Consider the following 23,674-nt stretch of genomic DNA (forward strand, 5'->3'; position numbering starts at 1 on the left):
TTGGTACTACAAGAACCATAATGCATCATTTCATTCTCGGTCAGGAAGAAACATGGCTGCTCACTGTTCAACGACGGTATTTTTATTTACGTTTCGTTTGTTTTCTGCTTTACGACAAACAGAAGAAGAAATGGCTTATTTTGGTAGGGATGCTGTGTAAAAGTTCAATAATAAAAACTGTTAGAGTTTCATTAAGGCGACGTTGTTTTCCCAGTCGTTGTGACACAGTTCCCGACTGTGTGATTTTTTTTTTCTTTTCAATTTTCGCTGAGCTGTCAGCTGCTCGTTGGTGTCGGTGCTTTGCTAGCGTGCTGAGCTACCCAAACGACTGCAAATTTCATCCGGTACTAGTCGCAATGTTTAGTCCCGTAAAGTCTTCTTACTTCAGAGTCAGTCCGGCCATTGTCAACAGAGAACTCGGCAAAACCAAGATGAGATAGCAAGAGGGCACGTCGGAGTGCTAACACACGCTTTACTGCAAGGCTGAACCCCAGCATAAGCGAGACACAACGGAATAATAACCACACAAACCCCCTAACGCAGCATGTTTGGGAATCTATTTGAGGAGGAGGAAGAGGATGGCTTCTCTTCGACTTCCTCCAAGGGAAGAGTTTCAAAGATGGGAGATGAGCCACCTCCACGTCGAGGAAGAAGCAATCTGTGCGGCATCAAAAACCAGGGAGGGACCTGCTATCTGAACTCTCTGCTCCAGACCCTGCTCTTCACCCCCGAGTTCAGAGGTGAGGACAAGTGATCCTCCCTCCAGTACAGCTCATAATAATAAGGGGACAATTTAACATAGTTTGTTTAACATATTTGTTTTGTGGTGTGTGTTTGCAGAGGAGCTGTTCAGTTTGGTGCCAGACGAATTAGGATCCCTGGAAGACAAAGACAAACCAGAGGCTAAAGTATGTGTATGCATGGTTAATGTAGGTGCAGTCTCCATGGGTCTTTTTTTTTTTTTTTTTTTTTTTAAAGTTAATGAGGTTTGCTCTCCTTCTCCTCAGGTCAGAGTGATCCCATTGGAGCTTCAGAGGCTCTTTGCCCATCTGTTGCTAGTGGACCAGCAGAGTGCTTCCACTGCTGGCCTTACTGACAGCTTTGGCTGGAACAGCAGTGAGGTATGTGCACTTTATTTGCTTCATGGAGGAGGAGAAAGCGAGGCTTGATTTACATGTCTAAGTGATGGATTTACCCACCAGTAATGTCAATTACTAGAGAACAGGCAACCACAGTTGTAAGAGAGTAAACCTATAACAGACCAAAGCTTGTACTTTTCACGTCTTTATTGAACACACTGAATGATTCCTCACAGTCGAGGCAAGATGTGTTTTTCCAACACATTTCTGGGACTCATTGTTTGGGGCTGCTGTGCTACTTCAAGGCCCGGATGCCTTGCAGTAAGTTGAGGAAACAATGGTAGATCAATACCTTTTACAGGAGACTGTCAGGATAGGGCGGTGCATGATCTCAGGAGATGTTGGTTGATGCACCAGGACAATGAGTCATCAAAACATATAAACTGACAAAAGAATGCTTTGGCACAGTTTTTTTTTTCTTTGATCCAAAATTCTTCTTCAGTGTCTCTACAGTTACAGGAAGTGGGCTGTTTTTCATACTTATTACTTGGTACAGTCAGTAAAGACATGATAACTACAGGGAGTGCAGAATTATTAGGCAAGTTGTATTTCTGAGGAATAATTTTATTATTGAACAACAACCATGTTCTCAATGAACCCAAAAAACTCATTAATATCAAAGCTGAATGTTTTTGGAAGTAGTTTTTAGTTTTAGCTATTTTAGGGGGATATCTGTGTGTGCAGGTGACTATTACTGTGCATAATTATTAGGCAACTTAACAAAAAACAAATATATACCCATTTCAATTATTTTTGTTTTACCAGTGAAACCAATATAACATCTCCACATTCAAAAACAAAACAAAAACAAATCAGCGACCAATATAGCCACCTTTCTTTGCAAGGACACTCAAAAGCCTGCCATCCATGGATTCTGTCAGTGTTTTGATCTGTTCACCATCAACATTGCGTGCAGCAGCAGCCACAGCCTCCCAGACACTGTTCAGAGAGGTGTACTGTTTTCCCTCCTTGTAAATCTCACATTTGATGATGGACCACAGGTTCTCAATGGGGTTGAGCTCAGGTGAACAAGGTGGCCATGTCATTACTTTTTCTTCTTTTATACCCTTTCTTGCCAGCCACGCTGTGGAGTACTTGGACGCGTGTGATGGAGCATTGTCCTGCATGAAAATCATGTTTTTCTTGAAGGATGCAGACTTCTTCCTGTACCACTGCTTGAAGAAGGTGTCTTCCAGAAACTGGCAGTAGGACTGGGAGTTGAGCTTGACTCCATCCTCAACCCGAAAAGGCCCCACAAGCTCTTCTTTGATGATACCAGCCCAAACCAGTACTCCACCTCCACCTTGCTGGCGTCTGAGTCGGACTGGAGCTCTCTGCCCTTTACCAATCCAGCCACGGGCCCATCCATCTGGCCCATCAAGACTCACTCTCATTTCATCAGTCCATAAAACCTTAGAAAAACCAGTCTTGAGATATTTCTTGGCCCAGTCTTGACGTTTCAGCTTGTGTGTCTTGTTCAGTGGTGGTCGTCTTTCAGCCTTTCTTACCTTGGCCATGTCTCTGAGTATTGCACACCTTGTGCTTTTGGGCACTCCAGTGATGTTGCAGCTCTGAAATATGGCCAAACTGGTGGCAAGTGGCATCTTGGCAGAGATGCACATCACCTAATATGCTTAATTGGTAGTAGGCTTTCGAGCCTATACAGCTTGGAGTAAGACAACATGCATGAAGAGGATGATGTGGACAAAATACTCATTTGCCTAATAATTCTGGACTCCCTGTAGCTGTGGGTTATTAGTTTAGTCAGGTAGTGTCTGTCCATAATTACACAATCCACATTTACGTAGCTCATGGCACATAGTTACCTCTTTGTTTACATAAATCCTACCTGGAACCACCACGAGTACATGGAACAGGGAAACTTAACAAGGAACCAAAGGCCTGTTTGAGAATATAACGAAAGTTTCCGGGCATCACCCATGCAAACAATAAAAGTAGTTATGTGATCTCAAAAGGATCTTCTAATCAGCTAAAAACATCTGTTATAGTGTTGTTTATTTACTACCTAATTGTTAGGAATTAGGAATATTTCTAGCAACTCGTTGAATCAGTGGAGTGAAGAATTAAGGCAGTTCTTAAGGCAAAACTAGGTCCAACCTGGTACTAAAAACATGTACCTAATAAAGTGGTATATATTTACTGGAAGGGAAGCCGTGGATCTTAATTGAATGCAGATTTTACTTAACCCTAACCCTGTCTGTAGTTGCTGGGCAGCTAGCTGTCTGACATCAGTCTGATAGGAAATACTTACTGAAGTTAAACTCCAGAATCAATTGCAAATTTAAGGATAATCTTACATCAATATTTCATAATTGGACAATATAAACACCACCATTTGCCTCCATAGAAATACTCAGATTTAATACATAGAAAACTCAGTCTGTGCTGTAGCTTCGCTGTCCTCAGATTCAACTTTGCCTCTTGTTTTTCCACTTTTGTGGACCTACCAATCTAATTCTGTGTACATGTGACAGTTAACAGAAACTAGATTTTAGACACACTAACTTTTATCAGCCCAAGACTGGAATTCCATTTTGTCTGGAGCCTGTTCAGCTGCCTACAAGCAAAATTAATACAATAAGAAAGAACAGAAAGAAACAGAATTTGCCACAGGGCATGCAAACCACACGTTCAAGTGAAAACTGTACATTCTGTGATATGTTTAAACTTGAAGCAGTGCTCTAAAACCTTTGAAATATGACGTGCTGGAGAGATCATTCGCGTATTCGGGTAAAAATGTTGGAACAAATAAGTTGCTGTGTGTTATTTACTGATTTAAAATAAAGAGTGACTTGCTATCGTCCTTACTTACTACAGTTTTAGTGCAGTTTAAAATATACTGTATATTTTGAAGTCTTAAAGATTTAAATGTACCTGTAGGGTCCAACAGACATATAAATTAACATTATTATTCTTTTATTGTCACTGATGTTTTGGTATTTTTTTCAATTTACAAACCATAATGCAGAAATAATTTAGAAATGATGTCATCCATAGTTTTTACATAGAAACTTGTGATATTAGTGTTTACAGCACTGGTCACTGTCTGCAGCAGAGTAGCATTACAGCTGAGGACGCTGCAGAGACAAGCAACGTATTTATGTTGTGTTGAAAACGACATGAAACAGATTGCCTTAAAACTTAATGAGCAAGCATCCCATTGTTTTTCTTTTCATTTCTCAGCATCATCTCACAAAAACCCAGGGTTACTTGTGCCACATTATATTGAAAAAAATAAATTAGCATCAACAATAATACAAGTAAATGTAATAAATATATAAGGCAGGGGGCAGAAATGTAAACACTGAATCTGCTAAGAGTTTTTACTAAGGCTGGATTGAATCTTATTTATTTATTTATAGGTAGTATTGGATCTGTGGCACATTTTTTTTGTTTGTTCCTAAATTGATTCTTTTTCTGTTGTCACGTTGTTGTTGTTTTTTTAAGGGAACAAATCAGCATGATGTGCAGGAGCTGAACAGGATTTTGTTCAGTGCATTGGAGCACTCTCTTGTGGGCACCAGTGGCAGTACATTTATTCACCGTCTCTACCATGGAACCATTGTCAACAGTATCGTCTGCAAGGAGTGTGGAAATGTCAGCCAGAGACAGGTGTGTGTGCAAACCCAAACTCGTGACATTACAGAACACGATGCAATAAAATGCGTCTTAAATGCAAAGAGAACAATAATCAATGAACCTAATTTGTTTGTCTTCTTCAGGAGGACTTCCTGGACCTGACAGTGTGTGTTTGTGGTCTGCCTAGTCTGGAAGACGCTTTGTGGAACATGTTTGTGGCAGAAGAGCTGTTTGAGGGCAATAACCTATACCGCTGTGCACAGTGTGACAGACTGGTCACTGCTGCCAAGGTCAGTGCCAATTTTCAGACAGCGTAAATACAGCAGTGAAGAATACAATGCAGTAAACATTTGTACTTTTTTACCATGCTCGACATTACAATGATTTCTTCCACTTTATTTACATTAACAATATGTAATTTGTTCTTTCTCACCATTCTTATTATCCAGTCTGCTAAACTAAGGAAACTCCCTCCATTCATGACTATGTCTTTACTGAGATTCAGCTTTGACTTTGCTAAATGCGAGCGATACAAGGAAACAGGACGTTACAGCTTCCCCCTCACCATCAACCTACGACCCTTTTGTGAACAGGTACTTGGGAAATTTAAAATTTAGCTTATGAAACACACTTTGCTGCATTAAAATGGCTTTTACTGTTATATTTCCCCCCTCCCACAGGCTGATGGAGATGACTCTGATTACTCCTATGAGCTCTTCTCTGTCATCATCCATAAGGGTGGCTGCTATGGTGGCCACTACCATGTTTACATCAAGGATGTGGATAAACTTGGTCGATGGGAGCCACCGGTGAGAAAAAGAGATGAGCCAAAAGAAAGTACACCCTCTGTTAATTCAAAGGTTTTTACATATCAGAACATGATCAAAATGATCTGGTCCTTAACAAGTCTGCGGTAACAACCTCAGATGAACAGCAACACATGATATATTATTAATGTGTCATTATTTATTTAACAGCAAGTAAGCCAAAATGCATACTAAGTACACCCCATGATTCAGTGGCTTGTAGAACAACATTTAGAAGCAATTGACTTTATCAGTCTCTCACATCATTGTGGAGGAATTTTGGCCCACTCATGTTGGCAGTCATTATGGCACAGCTCTCTTGAAATCCTATCACAACATTTCAGTCAGGTTGAGGTCTGTATTTTGACAGGGTCATTGCAACACTTTGCTTTCTTTCTTTTGTTCAAATGCATTTTTGCAAACCTAACCTGTGTTGTTCTTTTTAGAATCAAGCGTCTTTTTCTTGGCAACCCTTCCAAAACAAGCTGTACTTGCTCAGTCTTTTTTTAAATTCTACTGGGATGAGCTTAAGCATTTAGCACACTAACTGAGGTCTTTAGAGTCTGAGATGTAACTCTTGGGTTTTCTGCAGTTTCTCTGAGCATTGCAGGGTCTGACCCTGAGGTAAGTTTGCTGGGGTGTCCATTCCTGGGAAGGCAGCTGTTTTGAATGTTTTCCACTCGAGAATAATCTTTCTCACTGTAGAATTATGGGTTTCAGATTGTCTGGAAATTGTTTAGGCACCAATTGTCAAAACTTCTGCTTTTATAGAGGTGGTTACATTTCTGTAATCATTTAATCAGGTGCATTTGATTATGAGGACCTTGCTGCTACTTACCCTCTTAATAATGACACCGATAACATGTCACATGTTATTATTCATCTCAGGTTGCCTAATTTTAAGATCTGGAGATCAGGGTGTACTTTCTTTTTCCACTGACAGTATACTAACCGCCCGTACTTGGAATAATATTTTAGAATATGATACACATTGATTTTCTTTGTGTACTATTATCAGCAAATTAAGAAAAGCTTCTCATTGTCAGGAGGAAGACTGCAAACCTAAAACTCAAAAGAAAGCTAAAGTGGAGTTTAAGGAAGTGTTGGAGCCAAAACTTCATGAAGATGACCCTTTGTCCATCGTCACCACTATTATTGCCCAGGTACTGCATGAAAAATCGTAATTCTCATTTTCATTTTTTGAGTTTTGACCAGCATTGAGATGCTGATGAATAATGAATAAAATGCTGTGTCTTTGCTGTCCACTAGGAGTCATCAAAGAGTGTCCTGCTGGACCAGTTGGGCCAGAAACTCTTGGATAAGATTGGTTCATCATGGAACAAAAAGTTCAGAAAACAGTATGGACCCATTTGCAAGGTATCATTAGTTTCAGGTTTTGACTATGTAACTAAGCTTATGTCATTTTGTGTGCATGCAAATCCTGAATCCTGTTGCAATGCTTGGTCTTTTATAATTTAGTTCCTGCAGTCGCACAATGATGTTTTCATGATGGTGTCCAATGGCACTCGAGTGGCGCTTAAGGCAAACCCACCAAGCCCAGCGACTGAGCTCCCCAGCCCCGCAGAGCTTACCTCAAACTCTGATCCTTCACCAGCTCCAGTCTCGGGAGCTTCTGAGCCACAGCTTTCACTAAACCAGAAGCCAGAACCGGAACCAGAGGTACTAAAGCAACAAGCTTTGTATCAGGAATGCAGGGTTTAAATTACAGTCCAGTCTCAAGTCTTTTGAAGCCTCAAGTTTGTTTTTCTTCAGATTCCTGGTAGACATCTTGTGATTACTTTGATGCCTGTTTTCTCACGGAGCATCCTCCTGTCTGTCAGCAGGGTAGCCACTGGTTTGACCTCAATGACTCAACTGTGACCTCCATCAGGGAGTCGGACATAGAGAAGCAGTTCCAGGGCAAAGAGAGCGCCTACATGCTGTTTTACAGAAAAACACAGCTGCACAGGCCCAGTGAAGGTAATGAATACCATGTTTTGCATTTGTAATGGAAAGATTATATCCGCTTAGTTCGACAAGGGAAGGAAATAGGGGAGAGGTGAAGTTAGAGTTCAGAGGGTTCTTGTTAATATAAGGATCAGTTAATTGTTGATTTAATCTAAATGACTAGATACAAGTAGTAATAAAAGTCATAATAAAAAGACTAGCTAATTGTTTTATACTTTCTTTTCCAGCTCTAAACAATCCCCAATATAAAGTTCCTTCTCACCTCATCCAGATGGCTCAGGAGGAGAATATCAGACTACAGCAGATGCGGTATAGAAATGAATAAATTTATACATGATGCTCTCATCAGTTCACCTGAAGCTGTTTAGTATCTGACTCACAATCATGACAGTCCAGCTGTATCTTAAATTTAAACCAAACAACAAATAGAAAAAATGAGAAATCTGAGCTACTTATGCAAGTTATTCATAGGAGTTTCTTTGCTTTTGTTGCAGTGAAGAGTTTGAAGCCACTAATAACACACTGGAGCTGCGTCTGCACCTGGCTCCCTCTTATAGGCTAGAAAATGGAGCTCTGCAACCAGTCAGGAACAAACCAAGCGGCAGCACTGCTCTGAGTTTTGACCGTAGAAAGACTGTGGGAGACCTGCGATTAGCTATCTATCAGGTATTGTACCTCTGAAATCAACAGCTGTTCTATGTTGAGGTCCTGAAGGTGACAATAACAATAAATTGTTTGTTTAGATGCAGGAATTCTGGGAGGGAGATATGGCTCTGACTGTGGCCAAGAGTCTTCCAGCAGGTTTACACCTCTACAGTACACTCACAGGTTAGAACCTTAAATAAAGGCTTAAATAGATAGAAGGTAGTGATTTATTTATTTTGTAACTACACTCTGTTTTCGTTCTGTACAGATGACAGTGTTTCCCTGTACAGTGCAGGCATCTGCACAAACACAGAGCTGTTTGTGTGGAATGGCAGAGAGGTGAGGAGAGGCATGATTCATCACCTGCTTTGTTGGTCGATAACTGGCATCTAAAATGTTTTTATGATCTTTTCAGGTGTGTGGTGCATCTGTCTTGACTGGGGCTGAGTGGGAGCCTGTCCTGCTGACTGTGGTGCGTCCCTTTTTAGGTGATGATGTGGATAAAGAGGTGGAGGAAGATGTGGAGAGTGAGGAGAACAGAAAAGGTTTTGAAAATGGTGGTCCAGGGCTCAAGAGGGAGGCAAGAGGGTTTGCTGGTGGTGTGACTCTTGGGGAGGTGAGGGACTCACTCGGGGAACCTAAAGAAAGCCTGCTGTGCCAAGAACATAAGGGAGGCAAAAAAAGGGAAGAGGAGGCAGGAGAAGGTGGAGGGTCAAGTGGATGGAGAGTTTTCCCCCCTGACGACATGCAGCGGACACTGAAGGAGCTGTCGCTGAAAGATGGAGATGCACTGTTGGTGCTGGAGCCACAGTCATTTGACAGCAGGTAAGTTTCCTATCATGTGCTAAGCATTATGGAGGTTTTCTTTATGTGTTTGTTTTAAAACCTTCTTCCCAACTGTCTTTAGCATCTTCACTCGAAATGGAGATGTTGTCACTGTGACTACACCGTCTGACTGCCGCTGGCTCCAGGTGGAGTTCCGGCCTATTGCGAAAGGAGGTGAAGGGAACAAGGAAGAGGAGAATTTTAAGAAAATCAAGGTTCCAGCCACAGGAAATATGGTCAGTAGTTTGTTTGTGGCTCTCTCTACTTCCTTTATATCTTTTTATTTAAGAGATATCTAAAATTACTTGATTTTTGTTTCCCACAGCTGCTGTCTGAGGTGAAACTGAGGGCCATAGAGGAGCTGCAGTTAGGGGATCAAACCCCAGGCAAGATGCATACTTATGGAAAACTGCAGCACTACACAAGCACATCAATACTTCATATTAAAAGTACAGGGTTTATCAAAAAGAATGCTCAAATTTCAAATAGCCATATTTTTGTTAAAAGTAATGGAGTTAGAAGTTTGCAGGAACCTGTAAAATACATGCCTGAATATAGTTTTAGATACAAAACTTATGTTTACAAGTGCTCAATATGTGCCCGTCCAGAGTCATGGCAAATGTCCATACAATATTCAAACTGGGCACATACTTTTGCGAGCATGTCTGGAGTCATTGCACCTGATGCTGTTATTATCCTATGTAGTGGCACTTTGAAGTCAAATCGAGTCTTTTTGTTACACAGTTAGAAACTTAACACAGGTTTTTATGTTGTTGTTGTTGTTGTTGTTGTTGTTGTTGTGTTTTTTTTTTATTTTTACCTTTTTATATCTTTAATTTACCAGCTATGTAACCAACAGACAAGTTTTGGGATTTTTTTCAAAGCAGGAAAAGCACAGGTGTAATTATTAGCATTAATGTTGGATATATTACATATAGCTGAGTTAGAGCTGCTGTTTTTTTTTTTTTTTTGGTTTTTTTTTTAGTACACAAAACGTAACACATGTTTTTTTCCTCCAAGTTTCTATTCAGGCAGCTACAGAGTGTATTTTTGTGTAAGGTTTTTAAATGTACGCTCCTAAGCTGGCCATTTTTCCTGCTTTACTGACCAGGTGCAGAGTACTGTTTGAGGCAGTCTGACTGCACAGGGAAACTCCTTCCTCCAGGTACTGTGTCATTTGTTACCTCAGGGTAATTTTAATAGTGCAGATCACTTAGAGTTGGAAATCCCCCTCATTTTGCCAAAATATTTAGATTTGCTTTCCTTTACAGTTTTCCCTTATTAAAAAGTTGAAGCGGTACTCCCCCCTGCTTTTAATTTTCTTCTCTTCATGTGCCTTTGAAATCTTAAAACACGTTTATGAATCGCACTTGTGTCGTCCTATTCTCGTTTGCCTGACAGTGTGTGAAGAGTCGAGCGTTCGGGATGCAGGGGTGCGACTCATGACCACACTGACTCTCTGTCCGGGTACTAGCCCCAAGGCATCGCAGGTGTGTCTTTTATTTGAAGTCTTCAATGACGTCTCTTTTACTTGCAGCTGCACTGAACAAAGTTGCAGAACCTTTAATCAAGACCTGCAATTTAAAACGACAAAAACAAATCATGGCACATTTAAAAAGCTTGTTTGAAGTTTAGAAATTTACACTTTGCTTTGCAGCTTTTCTTGCACTTTACTGTGGGTGCAGCTCCCTCTGCTGGCATGGAGATGGACATAATTGTGGAGAAGACTATCACTGTTAAAGAGGTAAGGAAATAAAACTGCACATCATGCTCATAAATTTTTCTGCACTGAATAAAAATGTGTAATATTTTCTTTGCAGTGTCTAAAAACAATGCTGGACGCAGTTGGACTTGATGGTAAAACACTTTTTTTACTTTGGTTTTCCTAATGTATGTTTGCATTTGCTTTAGCCTCAGCATTTGTGAATTTGGCATTCCTTCTCACAAAGATGATCTCCTTATTTATAAATGTGTTTTTAGGCACATGTTGGCACTTGAGGAGGCTTGATTGGTGTGAAGAGGTCGGAGAGCCACTTATGGATGAGGTAAATAAGTGGAGAACTATTGTAATAAGTCAATACAATACAATACTGCTTACCTTTTGTTAATTGACTAATTCTTATTTGTGATGATGGTGGACAGGAAGTCTCCACGGTCTGTGATGTTTGCAGATAACATTGTGATCTGTAGTGAGGGTAGGGAACTGGTCAGGTGGAGACATGCACTAGATAGAAGAGGAATGGAAGTTAGTAGAAGCAAGATGGAGAATACATGCGTGTGAATGAAAGGGAGACATGTTTAACAGTGAATATGCACATATTTTAAATACTTGAGGTCAACCATCCAAATGCAGGGGGTTGGTGTGACAGAGAAAGATGCTAGAGATAGGTAGAGCACCAAGAAGAAGACAATTTCTTAATTAATTCACTGTTTAAATGTTGCAATTAGTTTAAGTGACAGTAAAATAGTTTCATTATTACTCTGATATCATCTACTCAGTAGAAGTTACCCACATATGTTCCAGTGCACATGACTAATAAATCTTTATGGCCTTTGATTCTCAGGATGCTTCTCTGTCAGAGCTGAAAATCAGCAATGGAGAGACATTAGTTGTCACAGAAGGAAATTTGCCTTCGAAGGTACTTCAGTGTTTTGAATGTAATTGTGGATTAATGATGTGTTATAGCTTTATGTAGTGCTTTAGCATTTTTATGTCTTGTTTTTTCCATCAGGGTTTCCTAAAGATATCTATATGGCTGTACTGGCATCCAAAAAACATGGAAAGAGATTTTAATCACACAGAGAACGGGCCTGCTGACGGGCAGATGCCTGCAGGAACAACACACAATCAGTTACCTCCTTTATGTAATGGAAACGCTGCAGAGCTCAGACGTGTGGGGCAGATAGAGATATCAGATGAGGCCACTCTGGAGGACCTCAAAACTCAGGTGAACTGTTTTGGTTGTGTATGTGCTGACTGTCTCTTATAGTTAGCTATTTTCAGATGAAATACATGCTCACTTTGCTTTTAGGTTTTGACGCTGCCTGCCCTTCAGGAAGTGTGTGTGCCCACCACTGGATTCATGCGTGTTTGGCAGCTGGAGGGACGGAAGCTAGCCCGAATCCTCAGAGGACCGCAAGCCACACTCAGGTCTGAATGCTGTGCTCTCATTCGTACATTAATGGTCAGAGGATTGTTTTTTGTTATTGACAGATGAAGGTCACTGAGTGATTCCTTCTTATTATCCTTTTGGTTTCTCCTTCTTCAGGAAGATGAAGCTGACCAGTGGTGCAGACCTTTGTGTGCAGACACTACTGAAAGAGGAAGATCTTGGGTAAGTATTGTGTTACAGCTCTTTTCTTACAAAACCTAACCCAATGTAATATCTAAATAATTCATTATGAAGTGTGTCTATTGCGCACATTTTTGTTTTTTAGTAACTTTTTAAAATAATTTTCCTTCTTTAACTGTTTCCTATTCACAAGGCCAAAAGACGTGCTGCTCTATGTTAAAATGGGAATACCAGGAGAGAGGTCTTACTACCCTTCAGAGGAACTGGTTTGGAATGCGACCCACGATTCCTCGCCTCGCTCTTTACGCACTTGTCTGGCTGCACGCTATGGCCTCTCTCCAGACTCTCTGCTGTTGGCCAAACACCAGCCAGACAAACACATCTGGGAGGAAATCTCCAACTGGGTACGATTAGATGAGGGAAGGTTCTTGAGTAGGAACCTGGTTGGGGGTGATACTGTATATACTTGCACTCTCTTGCATGCACTATTTTGTGCATGAAATTAGATTTGGCCTTCACTAAGTAGTTTGTCTTTAACTCTTAGACCCAACAGGTCTCCAAAAAGAAGAAGAAGAAAAAAACAGAATCACTCCTGGGAACACCGTTCCACCTCAAAGATGGTGACACAATTGGCGTCAAGGTAAATGCCTGTTTAATAAACTCTGTTCTGCTTTGGTTTCAGAGACACTCAGTCTGTTTTCCATACTTTTTTCAGAATCTTTTGATTGACAACAACAGGAACTTTATCACTCTGGAAGACGAGCAGGGCCAGCAGAGGCTCAGAGAGGAGGCTGAGGAACGCAGGAAAGGGTGAGAGCCCTTGGATACATGTAACAGCAGGGAAAATGCTTCTTATTTAATGAGAAATTAATATTAGTGTTTTCACTCAGTCATTTTACAGCAATGATGCAATCCATAAAGACTGTGTCCATTGGTGTTTGTTATGTTTTATGTTATTTGTGACTCTTGCTTACTTTCAGAGGGCAGGCTGCAGGCGCTGGTGAATCACTTAAGAAAGCTGGACAGACCAAATCCAGGAAACCAGAGGTGGCACTCTCAATCAGTGTTGGGGAATTCAGATAGCGTCCTTCTTCCATTTGTATAGATCACAATGAACTGTGATACTACATGCACACACTGTGAGATGCCACATTGCAATTCGGACATCTGACATCAGTCTTGTGCAATTTGTTTTTCGAGTACTGTTTGCATACTGACTTTCTCCACAAATCTCTTAAATCAAACCCTAAACCGCTTCCTACTTCTCAACTTTCTGACGGACAAAGAGAAGGAATTTATTTTTGGCACTTTGATTTGCTGTTTTGTTATAACTGACTTTGATTTGCATCGTTCCTATGCAACATTTCTGTTTTGAATGGATTATCCATATTTGTCTTGATTCCTCCCTCTACAGACTTTCAAAATATGATAAATCAGTCTGCTTTCTGGTTTTTTTTTTTTTTTTTTTTTTTTTTTTGTTTGTTTTTTGGTGTGCGGATCATATTTTATATTCTGACACTCTTGGTTTCTCAAAGGCAAATTGTTGAGTGTTTTGTCCACTCAGGACTGGCAATTATGAACTGACACATGTGCTTACTGGAACTCCTGTTAATTATGAGCCAGTACAGCCAGTACAGGTCAAAATTTATACCCAAGCCACATGCCAGTGATCAATATTCTGGTATTCTTCAATAAATTGTTCTGAGTGACCAGCCAGTGCAGTAGGCAATTGCCTTCAATATGTTCTAATGTTCTTTAATAGGGAACTTGTTGTATAGAAAGTGACTACTTTTTATAACTAACCTGTCACTGTGCAGCACGAGCAAAAATGTTTCTCTGGATCAGCCGCTGTATTGATTTTAGGTTGATAAAGGAGAGGAGAGACAGGCCTTAATGTGGAGAAGCCTTAGTGCTGCTCTGTCCTCCCTACCTCACGCTGCCTCTCTCTCTCTCTACCTCTTCTGCCCTGTCATTTCTTTTTCTGGTTTTCATAGTTTTATTTCGTTTTATTTCCTCCATTGCTGTAAAGTACCATTAAGTATTTAGGCAATAACGCATTGGTAAAAGTTTTGACTCTGTGCCCTTAACACTGAGTGTGACATGATGCATCTAATTAAGTATAATGGGAAAATAAATAATATTTGAAACATTATCCAGACTTTTGTAGGTGAAGATTAAAGTAGGATGATCTTCCTTTTACCTTTTTATTTCACATTCAGATTAGCTGTATAGAGCAGAAACACATACTGCTGAACTGTTCTTCTTGAGTGTGTAGAAGTAAAGACCCATGAAGCGTCTTTGTGGAACATTAATTGTTTTAGTTGCTTGCAATATTTGTGAACTTCAGGGAATTTATAAAATGACTCTTTAGATAAGTTATTTGAAAGAAGCGACAAATAATTACATTGTTGAATGAAATATGATGGGGATTTAATTTTCACACAAAAGATTTTTTTAAGCTGCTTCGTTCATTAATCTGGCCTTGACCGGTGCCAAGATTTTTCAAGTAGAAATGTTTTTGTTCTTTTTTTTAAAAGAAATTATTTGAAGCAGATAATAAAACTGTTCTACAATATACTCAGCAATAGATGGACTTCTTTTTGTATAATGTGGTATCGTTTACTAGTGTTAATGATTACATCTTTGGTGTCATTGATAAGGACTGATCTACTGTATTGTAAGAGTGGACAACTGTTTGTACTCATGTCGGACTGTATTTGCAGAAAGAATTTTATGAACAATAAAGGTATACAATCATAATTACCAGTCATGTTAATGACAAATAACTACTATTACATCAGTAATCTGTTAGTTTAAAACTGATTCTTATGGATTCCTTTTCTAAAAATATTTAGTAAATCTTACATCTGGCGCAAACATTAAAGGGCCACTGAGTATAATTAGGATTTCCTACTAATTAATTAGGATTAACCAGATAATTCTCCATTTTTGAAACATGGTATAAATAATATTTATTAAATCCACTTTGGTTTTTATCCATTATGTCCCAAAATGAGTGACAGACTTGATAAAATTAGCGGGAAAGTGTTTACAGACGTTAAGTCAGAAAGCTGGTTTCCCAAAAACTTCTATAGGACCGAAAGTCTTTTTACAAGCAAATCTATCACCATCTGGTGGCCTTCAGATAGAAGGGCAGGTTTAAGGTACATTGACATTAGCTTCATTTTTCCGATCTGGATGCTACGTCCATGCTTTACACTGTAGGTCTGTGTCCTGCAGAATAGTTCCTATGGATTTATCCAGTAGGATAACAAAGGATAAACCCTAGTGCTTTGAGGATCCTGTGACTTTTACAACAAGTAGCTATTGCAGGGTCATCATCACCACAGGCTGTGGGAGATTATGTCTAATTGTTTTTAAACTAAATTTAGTTATAAACCAAAATCTAAAAAGTTGAGGTATTTAAATACCTGCAGCCTCAGCCGCTAGGCACAAAAAGACAGATATGAACAACAACCAAAGTACTCATTCACAGTTTACTACAAAACCGCTGATGCCGGTCATTTTTCTACATGTTCTCACATTTTACGACATATTTACATAAATAGTGCATATTCTGGACAGAGGAAGCAGACTATAAAGAGGGTTTGTATGATAAAGGAGGATAGGGATGGAGGTAGATGATCTGCTATGACAAAAGGGAGCAGCTGAAATGGGAAATTATTATATTTATATATATTTCAACATCCGAGAGTCCCTGGTTCAAATCTCTTTGTAGTTTATGTAAAAATCCGCTATATTAGCTAAACTACCCGCTGTGACAACCCTGCCGCCCTTCCAAGATTTTTTGAGCGTCCCACCTTTAACACCGAGACATCTGCTGAGAAGGTGATTGGCTGCAGACTCCCATCTCTGCAGGACCTGTACACCTCCAGGACTCTGCGGCGTGCAGCCCGGATCTCAGCTGACCCTTCTCACCCTGGACACAGTCTGTTTGACCTGCTCCCCTCAGGCAGGAGGCTCCGGTCCATTCGCACCAGAACCTCTCGCCACAAGAACAGTTTCTTCCCCTCTGCTGTTGGACACATGAACAATAACCACATGACTGTCCCCGCCACTAACACATGACCCTACGCTGTGTCACTGCATCATTTCATGTCTGGCACTGATCACCACCTGCACTCATGTATATATCTTTCTACGTAGCACTCATAACTCTTACTCTCATGTATATATGTTTGGCACTGATCACCACCTGCACTCATGTATATATATCTTTCTACGTAGCACTCATAATTCTTATTCTCATGTATATATCTCATGTATATCTCATGCACATATCTTTCTTTCTACATAGCACTTTAATTCTTATTGTCTGCACTGAAGCACCGCAGCAATTTCCTAATGTTGTAAACCTCAACATCTGGCAATAAACCCATTCTGATTCTGATTCTGATTAAGAGCGCGTTCCATTTTGACCAATCACAGTCTTCAAGTGTTCGGGAAGATCCAATCAGGATTTCGCGCCACTGCTTACGTAACCACTCTCCGTTATCGTATTCGTAAGAGGGGCGGGCCCGCTTCTGCGGCTCCAGGATTTAATCCACGGAAATAAGAGACACTCTGACAGTGTGACACAGAAGTGGACCAACAACATCTGCAAAAATGGTTGAGGCTTTCTGCGCTACATGGAAACTGGTCGACAGCCAGAACTTTGATGACTACATGAAGGCACTCGGTGAGCAAAAAAACGCCTGTTGTACAGTTACCGTGATTTTTTTTTATTTTTTTTTTTACATTTATTAAATATTTAAACTTTTATTTTAAACTTTTACTTTATTTAAACTTTTTTTTGACAGGCGTTGGCTTTGCCACGAGACAAGTGGGTAATGTCACCAAACCAACTGTAGTGATCAGCCAGGATGGAGACAAGGTGGTGGTGAAAACTCAGAGCACCTTCAGGAACACTGAGCTCTCTGCCAAGCTGGGAGAGGAGTTTGATGAGACCACGCCTGATGACCGGCATGTCAAAGTAAGATATGTAAAACTTGAGGGTGTGATCACTGATGATTTCCTTCTGCTGGTCCGAAATAAAAAATAAAAATAAAAAAAGGTTCTTTTTTTTCTGCTCGTAGTCGACCTTCTCCATGGATGGAGATAAATTTGTGCATGTGCAGAAGTGGGATGGCAAAGAGACCAAGTTTGTCAGAGAAATCAAGGATGGGAAGATGGTGATGGTAAGACCGCCTGTTCTGCTGGGATTACATCAGTTTTTAAGAGGCCTTTGAAAGCATCTTGTTCTGCAGGGAGGCCTCACCTTGTCTTTGCATATATGCAGCAACTCATAACATATGACTGCAACAGACTGAAATACTTGCTGAATAATCAGGTGCTAATGTTAACTGCCAGTCTGTCTAAAACAGATTTTCTTTTTTCTTCTGCCTCCAGACGTTAACCTTTGAAGGAGTCCAGGCTGTCCGCACGTATGAGAAAGCCTAATTTTCAACATCTACTTGAAAGAGCAAATCATTCCAGCTATCAGGAAATGTTGTTTTCCTTATTATTATTCTTATTTTTTAAGTAAAAAAAGTGTTTTGACATTTTGCTGTGATTTGCACTTGTTTGAACATGAGATAAATATTTTGTAAGATCTTTTGTGAAGGCCTCAACAAAAGGGAAAATAAACTTCTGGGCTAAACTTTCTCAATGTCTCAAAGGTTCATCAGAAACAGGACAGACTACTCACTTTTATTTACGGCATTTTTCCTTTGAATGCAATTCCACATTTCTGCTCATATATGTCTGCTTCAATCGTGGGAACAGTCCCCGTCAGAGTCTGTTACAGGTGACAGCTGCAGGGTGACTGTGCAGGCTGGAGCCGACCATGCAGCACCAGCGGCCAGTCTGACCATTGAAATTGCTGTGTGAATGCCCTTTAGTAACCCCCAGATGGTCAGAGATGGCGAGAAGCTAGGGGGAGGGTGGGGGTGGTGATGTCACTCGTCTCAAGATAATCCGGTTAAAGTTGTGGTGTCATTACGTAGAAGCATCATTCGATGCTGTGCGGACCAACCGTGACTAAATGCTGCCACTGGTGTGATGATAAGACAGGACACCACGCAGGATGTAGACAGTTTGGATGCAATAGTCACTCTAGTGTTAGAGTTTGCCAGCAAACCTTTGTCCAGCTGTGGGTTTTTATATCTCTAATATAAATATTATTTAACACTGTTTTAGTTCCTACATTTTAAGATGCTAAAGCCTCCCTTTTTCAGCTCTGTGCTGTGTCCAGCCTACTGAACACTGACTACATGTGGCCATTCTTCTCATCTCAACACACACGCTGTTCAGTTTCTGGCCACCTTTGAATAGGCCGTAACACAAAGAAGCTGTGGTAACTGGAGTGGAACTCATTTAGCAGTGGCCAGATGAATTGATTTAAAGTCTGTCTTTATGCTCCAGTTATACAACACTGAAAAGCATTTAGGCTGCATGCAGTGAGAAGACAAGCTCACGGGGAGTTACTTTCTCAATATTTCACAGTGGCATAATCACATAGAAAAGGGAGATTATCGCATTCTGTGTAGCAGAAACAAAGACAGATAATAGTTAAGCGTCTTCTGTCTGCAGTGTTTGCTGTACTCTGGGAGAGCAGCGGGAGTTTCCTCTTAGTGAGGAATCTGTGTCAGTGGTGTAAGCTGACCTGTAGTAACCCCTCCCTGGCCTTATTAGGGAAATAGAGTATAAAGACCTGACCATCTACTGTATATCCTCTTTGGTTCAGTTGTCTAACTGCTACAATCTTTAACTTAAACACACTGATCAGGAGTGTAGCTACCATTGAGAACACAGGCAAGACCCTGAAGTAATAAATATAATTTGTGAGGCTTAATAACATAAAGGTTAGCCTTGTATTAATGGGTTTTAATCAAATTTCACTACATTTAATATTAATAATCATTGAAATTCAGGTGAAAAGTCAGTTTTTATTAATAAGTTTAAGTAGATTAACACTTGTTTTATGCAAATGGCTTAAAACTACACTTTTTCTTTACTGCTGATGCTAAAAACGTCTATAATCAGGTTAGAGGTTAGGTTGGGGATTAGCCGGATGACAATGTTTTGCCATCAACTCTCTGAAATCACATGGTCAGTCCTGCAGGGAATTCATCACGCCAGGATCAGTGGGTTTAACAGGGAAGTACATGTGAGTATCAGCAGCACAACAATGAAAAGAAACACCACGATGTCCCGTCTCGCTAATGCTTTTCATTGCTCGTGCGTTTAGTCTCCCGGTGAATTTGATCTCTGCTTGGTTGTTTTTCTGGACCTTTCCTTTCTCTCCTACATGTCAGATACAGTTGCCCGATCCTGAAATGACTCCTAGTTTCTTACAGGAAAAAATAAAATTGCTCCCAGAGATGACCCCTACTGCACAACAGACACCTTTCTTTATACTTATCTCGATTTGAGGTGAAATACTGAAATACTTTCATTTAGATAGTTACAAAAAAACTTCATGCATTAAACATAAAGTATACAGTATAAAAACGACGTCAGCCCATTTTTGTGTTAGAAATGTTGGTATGCTTAAAGAAAAGTCAAAACACTTGCATTGCTATGTTTTAATGCCTAATTGTTCTATTCGCAAGGGATTAAGTGACAAATGATACACGTTGTGGTTTTTACTGAAGATGAAGAGCCGCTTCAGGAATAATGAATCAGGGATAAAACAATCAGTTTTTCTGTATATTTAACTATTTACATCAAGAGCATTTTAACACAGTGTGTATGATGTCAGCGACACCATACAGTGACACTGGTACACATCATCAAATTCACTGATTCCTGTCTTCAAGTGTTCGCGCTATTAGGAAACCACATAAAAATATAAGAGCATAAAACAAAGGCACACACATCATGCATACTCCATTAAAAGACTATTAGACTAACATAATGCGCTTTGATCGCTGATCTAAGTATTGCACATGTTCACCTGGTAAACGTGAGTCATTAATATACAGTTTAAACAAGTTTATTTATCTTTTGGTACCATAAATAATAATAATGACAATAATCAAAATTGTTTTGTAAAAAGTGTCCAAAACTTCATCAGTTCATGAATCGCTATTAAACTCTGAGCTCACTGAGAGCTGCAGAGTGTGAGCTTTCATTATTCCTAGACTGACAAAGTGTGCACTGGTATCATTTTAAAAGATAAGCAGATTTATATATAAGCTTCAGGATTAGCGACACAGGATGTAAAAACTGCTCTCTGTGCAACATATGGAGCAAATGCAACAATGTAGCCATACGTAGCTGCTAAAAGCAGACTGAGAAATGTTTTACATCTGAGCGACTTATAATGTGATCACACGGTGTGCCGGTGCAATCAACAATGTAAAATTTGACATTAGACTCAGCCAACATTGCTTTTGTGTTCATCAGACATTATCAAGTAAAGGATATTCAGATAACAGAAATCCTGTTTGTATTATGCTGCATTTTAGCAGCATGAATCTGAGATATCATTATACAGTTGTCATTAATATTATCTTAATGTTGCCATAGCATATTTAGGCAATATTGATTGCATTCTTGTTTAAAGGAACCTGCTCTATAGGTTTCTACAGTACGTTAGCTTCTACTGTGTGCACACAGTGCAACAGCAGTGACCAAAGTCAGCTACAGTGTGATTTTGGTCAATCAAGGAATTTGCAGAATAAATCTGACGCTTGATTTGCTGATGTTTTTGATAGATTGAAAGGAACAAAAACTGAACTCAATCCTCATTCTGAGATTTTAGGCAATGCCTCTTACTAGCACCAATATAATAACGAGGAGCTGGTGCAGATATCCAGATGGTACAGTTTGATAAGACTTTAAATGTTTCAGGTAGCAAGATTGGGAGCTCTCATATACAGTGCATGGTCATTCCTTTTGATGCATAAAACAAAAATAAAAGGTAAAAAAGTCATTCAGTAATGATATGATATCTGTTGTGTCTCCATTTGGGAAGAACAATAGGAAACTGAGAATGAATCATGAACAAGTGCTATAAAGGGTGGGATGAGCAACATGATCAAGAAAGACGCCACAGAGATGTACAATTACAACGCAAACCACTGTTCAAGTAAATGTGGGCTAAGAAGGTCTGTCTTGGAGTAGCAACTGTGGCAGTTTTGTACCCTGTTAACCTCACAGTGTAAACTACTCTACACTTTGTAGCTACTTTAAAAATACTGCACCATTTTCTGGACCTTTTATGAGAAAATAAAGTAAGCTGTAAATATATTAAAGGCTTTGAATCCATAGAAGTGAAATAGTAAATTGCTCTATTTAAAATATGCAAAAGAAATTATTACTTAAAAAAATATTAAAAAAAGAAAAGAAAAGAAAAGGAATGACACTGACTGCATGTATTTGGTATGAGAGCTCAACCAATTCTGGAAAGAGAAAAATAACGGTCCATCTCATAACCTGTCGTCTTCTGCTGTGCAGAGATTTCTGCTGAAGGCGAACAGCATCACCCGTGTTTCAACAGTACAGGGTGTGAAGTGACCTCGTCCTTATCGGTAATTTGACTAAATTGTAAATGTCAGACCACAGACTGACGTGTCAAATCTGCAGCGGCGAGAAGGCGTAAAACGGAAACTGGGCCTCGTCCTCATCCACAAAGAAACACTGGAAGTAGGGCAGCTCATCTGTAAAGAGGTAAAACAGCGAAGAACAGTATGTTCCTTCCCTTTCCTTTAGCATTTGGAGAGAAAAGTGCCTGAAATTTGCACGCTCTGCAACATTTTGTTCTAAAAATCTGCACGTACCTTCCATGAGAAAGCTGTCCGATAGAGACGGCTCCACTGTTAAAATATGAACATAATGTTAACTACAAATCAATAAAGTGTTATATGACTCTAAATTACAGGATCAACGTGATACCTTTAACTTTCTCCTCCTTATCAGCTTTCTTCTCAGCAGTTTTTCCTGCAAACGTTTTGCATACAGTCAATAAAAGCTATAATGTAGTTTTTTTTTTTGAATACTCAGAAATGAAGGGCGTCACAAACAAACCTTTCTTTGCAGGCTCTTGTATCTCTTTGAGAACCCTGTCCTCTGTAAAAGGCAGCAAGACATAAAAAAGTCAAACACTTTTTCTCAAGTGTTTAATTTGAATGTATTTGACATAAAAATTTATTATTACATGAATAATTTAAATGTGTTTTCTCTCAAAAAGAAAACACAACATTTTTCTTTTTTAAAAGGAAAATGTTTGTGAATTTTGTGTAAACATATTTCGCTTGAGAAACATCTGAATATTAAGATAGTCGCGGATTATTTTCACCCTGTTCACTAATTAATCAAACAGCAGTTTCAACTCAGTAATAGTGACTGCGTGTTCTACATTTATTTTAGTTTCTCCAAGCTGACTGCATACCTTTCTTTGTTGCAATGGGCTTTATCTTTTCTTTTAAAACACGAGGCTCTGTTTCACAAATGTGAAGCAAACACAAACAGGCATGAAATACACAACATTTATGCATAAAAATTACTGGAGGGAAGAAAAAGGTGAAGCTTTAAAATAAGTGATTTGAAAATTTCAGTAAAGGGTAGAGGGCTCTTTTTTTGCAGTTGTAATGCAACTGAATGACTTAAAAACGCTTATGAAAAGCAAATGCGCAGAATGAAAAGTGATGCCCAGTAAGCTCAGAGAAAAATGTTAAATGAAGAACCACTTTCTAATAAAGTAACCTTTAAGATTTATAATGTGCTACTGCTTGGTATATACACTCTCACTTCATTAGGTACATCCGTCCAGCTGCTCATTAAAGCAAATATCTAATCATCCAATCACAAGGCAGCAATTTAGACATATAGGCAGATAACCTTCTGGAGTTCAAACCAGGACCAGAATGGAGAAGAATGGGCTGCTGCTTGTGTAATCGTATTGGAGATATTTTCACTTTAGTACCAACTGGACATTGCCTAAATGGCACAGCCTACCTAAGTATTGTTACTGACCATGTCCATCTCTTTATGACCACCGTCTGCCCATCTGCCCACCGTCTGCTACTTCCAGCAGGTCAACTTGCCATGTTACAAAGCTCAGATCTTGACAATGAGTTCACTGTACTCAAACGGCCACCATAACCACCAGATCTCAATCCAATAAACAACTTTCAGGATGTAGTGGAATGGGAGATTTAAATCATTGATGTACAGCTGACAAAACTGCAGCAACTGTTATGCTAACACGTCAACCAAAATCTTTGAGGAGTGTTTCCAGCACCTTACTGAGTCTGGGGCTGCACTTAAGTGGAGCTTAATATGGTACTGGCAAAGTGTATCTAATAAAGTGTCTGTTGGTCTGGTGACAGCATATATTTAAAACAACAACAACAACAACTTGGGAGCGCTAGGTTGTGAAAACGTGGCTTTT

The 23,674-nt window shown here is 39.6% G+C and overlaps 3 protein-coding genes across 13 annotated transcripts in view; 2 read left to right on the forward strand and 1 right to left on the reverse strand.

Annotated features, from left to right (window-relative positions):
* The first annotated feature begins 9 nt into the window (after positions 1-9).
* usp40 (ubiquitin specific peptidase 40) lies at positions 10-15,036 on the forward strand. Of its 3 annotated transcripts, none has more exons than XM_080871851.1 (31): positions 10-740; positions 841-908; positions 1,008-1,121; positions 4,608-4,772; positions 4,883-5,029; positions 5,189-5,332; positions 5,420-5,548; positions 6,592-6,708; positions 6,815-6,922; positions 7,025-7,225; positions 7,387-7,525; positions 7,741-7,822; positions 8,008-8,179; positions 8,257-8,341; positions 8,427-8,497; positions 8,574-8,983; positions 9,066-9,219; positions 9,309-9,369; positions 10,095-10,148; positions 10,385-10,473; positions 10,641-10,727; positions 10,804-10,840; positions 10,964-11,028; positions 11,548-11,622; positions 11,716-11,931; positions 12,016-12,134; positions 12,253-12,318; positions 12,470-12,680; positions 12,821-12,916; positions 12,992-13,086; positions 13,257-15,036. In XM_080871851.1, exons 1-31 carry the CDS (start codon positions 545-547, stop codon positions 13,357-13,359), a joined length of 3,876 nt encoding a protein of 1,291 aa, XP_080727977.1. In that variant the 5' UTR covers positions 10-544; the 3' UTR covers positions 13,360-15,036. The 3 variants fall into 3 exon arrangements, with proteins under 3 accessions (XP_080727977.1, XP_080727979.1, XP_080727978.1); XM_080871853.1 differs by having other exon boundaries at positions 12,040-12,134; XM_080871852.1 differs by having other exon boundaries at positions 7,390-7,525.
* A 1,786-nt stretch (positions 15,037-16,822) lies between these two features.
* fabp7a (fatty acid binding protein 7, brain, a) lies at positions 16,823-17,940 on the forward strand. Its single transcript, XM_080871292.1, has 4 exons — positions 16,823-16,975; positions 17,097-17,269; positions 17,373-17,474; positions 17,686-17,940. The coding sequence occupies exons 1-4, from the start codon at positions 16,903-16,905 to the stop codon at positions 17,734-17,736; spliced, it is 399 nt and encodes a 132-aa protein (XP_080727418.1). The 5' UTR covers positions 16,823-16,902; the 3' UTR covers positions 17,737-17,940.
* A 2,657-nt stretch (positions 17,941-20,597) lies between these two features.
* Positions 20,598-23,674, reverse strand: part of LOC308389359 (uncharacterized protein) — a 29,852-nt gene continuing 26,775 nt past the window's right edge. For all 9 annotated transcript variants that reach the window (XM_080870732.1, XM_080870735.1, XM_080870738.1 and 6 more), the window contains 4 exons: positions 22,309-22,350; positions 22,177-22,221; positions 22,062-22,097; positions 20,598-21,941 (listed from right to left, as the gene is read on the reverse strand). In XM_080870732.1, the coding sequence (XP_080726858.1) occupies positions 21,856-21,941; positions 22,062-22,097; positions 22,177-22,221; positions 22,309-22,350 (209 nt within the window). In that variant the 3' untranslated portion in view covers positions 20,598-21,855. The remainder of the gene's footprint in view (positions 21,942-22,061; positions 22,098-22,176; positions 22,222-22,308; positions 22,351-23,674) is intronic.

The sequence above is a fragment of the Rhamphochromis sp. 'chilingali' genome (genome assembly GCF_963969265.1).
Source record: "Rhamphochromis sp. 'chilingali' genome assembly, chromosome: 21".
Taxonomy (NCBI): domain Eukaryota; kingdom Metazoa; phylum Chordata; class Actinopteri; order Cichliformes; family Cichlidae; genus Rhamphochromis; species Rhamphochromis sp. 'chilingali'.

Excerpts from the sequence above, each read along its gene's own strand:
- usp40 (XM_080871851.1), top strand. The coding sequence starts at position 545 with ATGTTTGGGAATCTATTTGAGGAGGAGGAAGAGGATGGCTTCTCTTCG. Across the intron at positions 6,709-6,814 it reads TCACCACTATTATTGCCCAG|GAGTCATCAAAGAGTGTCCT; the intron begins GTACTGCATGAA and ends GCTGTCCACTAG. Across the intron at positions 10,728-10,803 it reads AGACTATCACTGTTAAAGAG|TGTCTAAAAACAATGCTGGA; the intron begins GTAAGGAAATAA and ends TTTTCTTTGCAG.
- fabp7a (XM_080871292.1), top strand. The coding sequence starts at position 16,903 with ATGGTTGAGGCTTTCTGCGCTACATGGAAACTGGTCGACAGCCAGAAC. Across the intron at positions 16,976-17,096 it reads TGACTACATGAAGGCACTCG|GCGTTGGCTTTGCCACGAGA; the intron begins GTGAGCAAAAAA and ends TTTTTTTGACAG. Across the intron at positions 17,475-17,685 it reads AGGATGGGAAGATGGTGATG|ACGTTAACCTTTGAAGGAGT; the intron begins GTAAGACCGCCT and ends TTCTGCCTCCAG.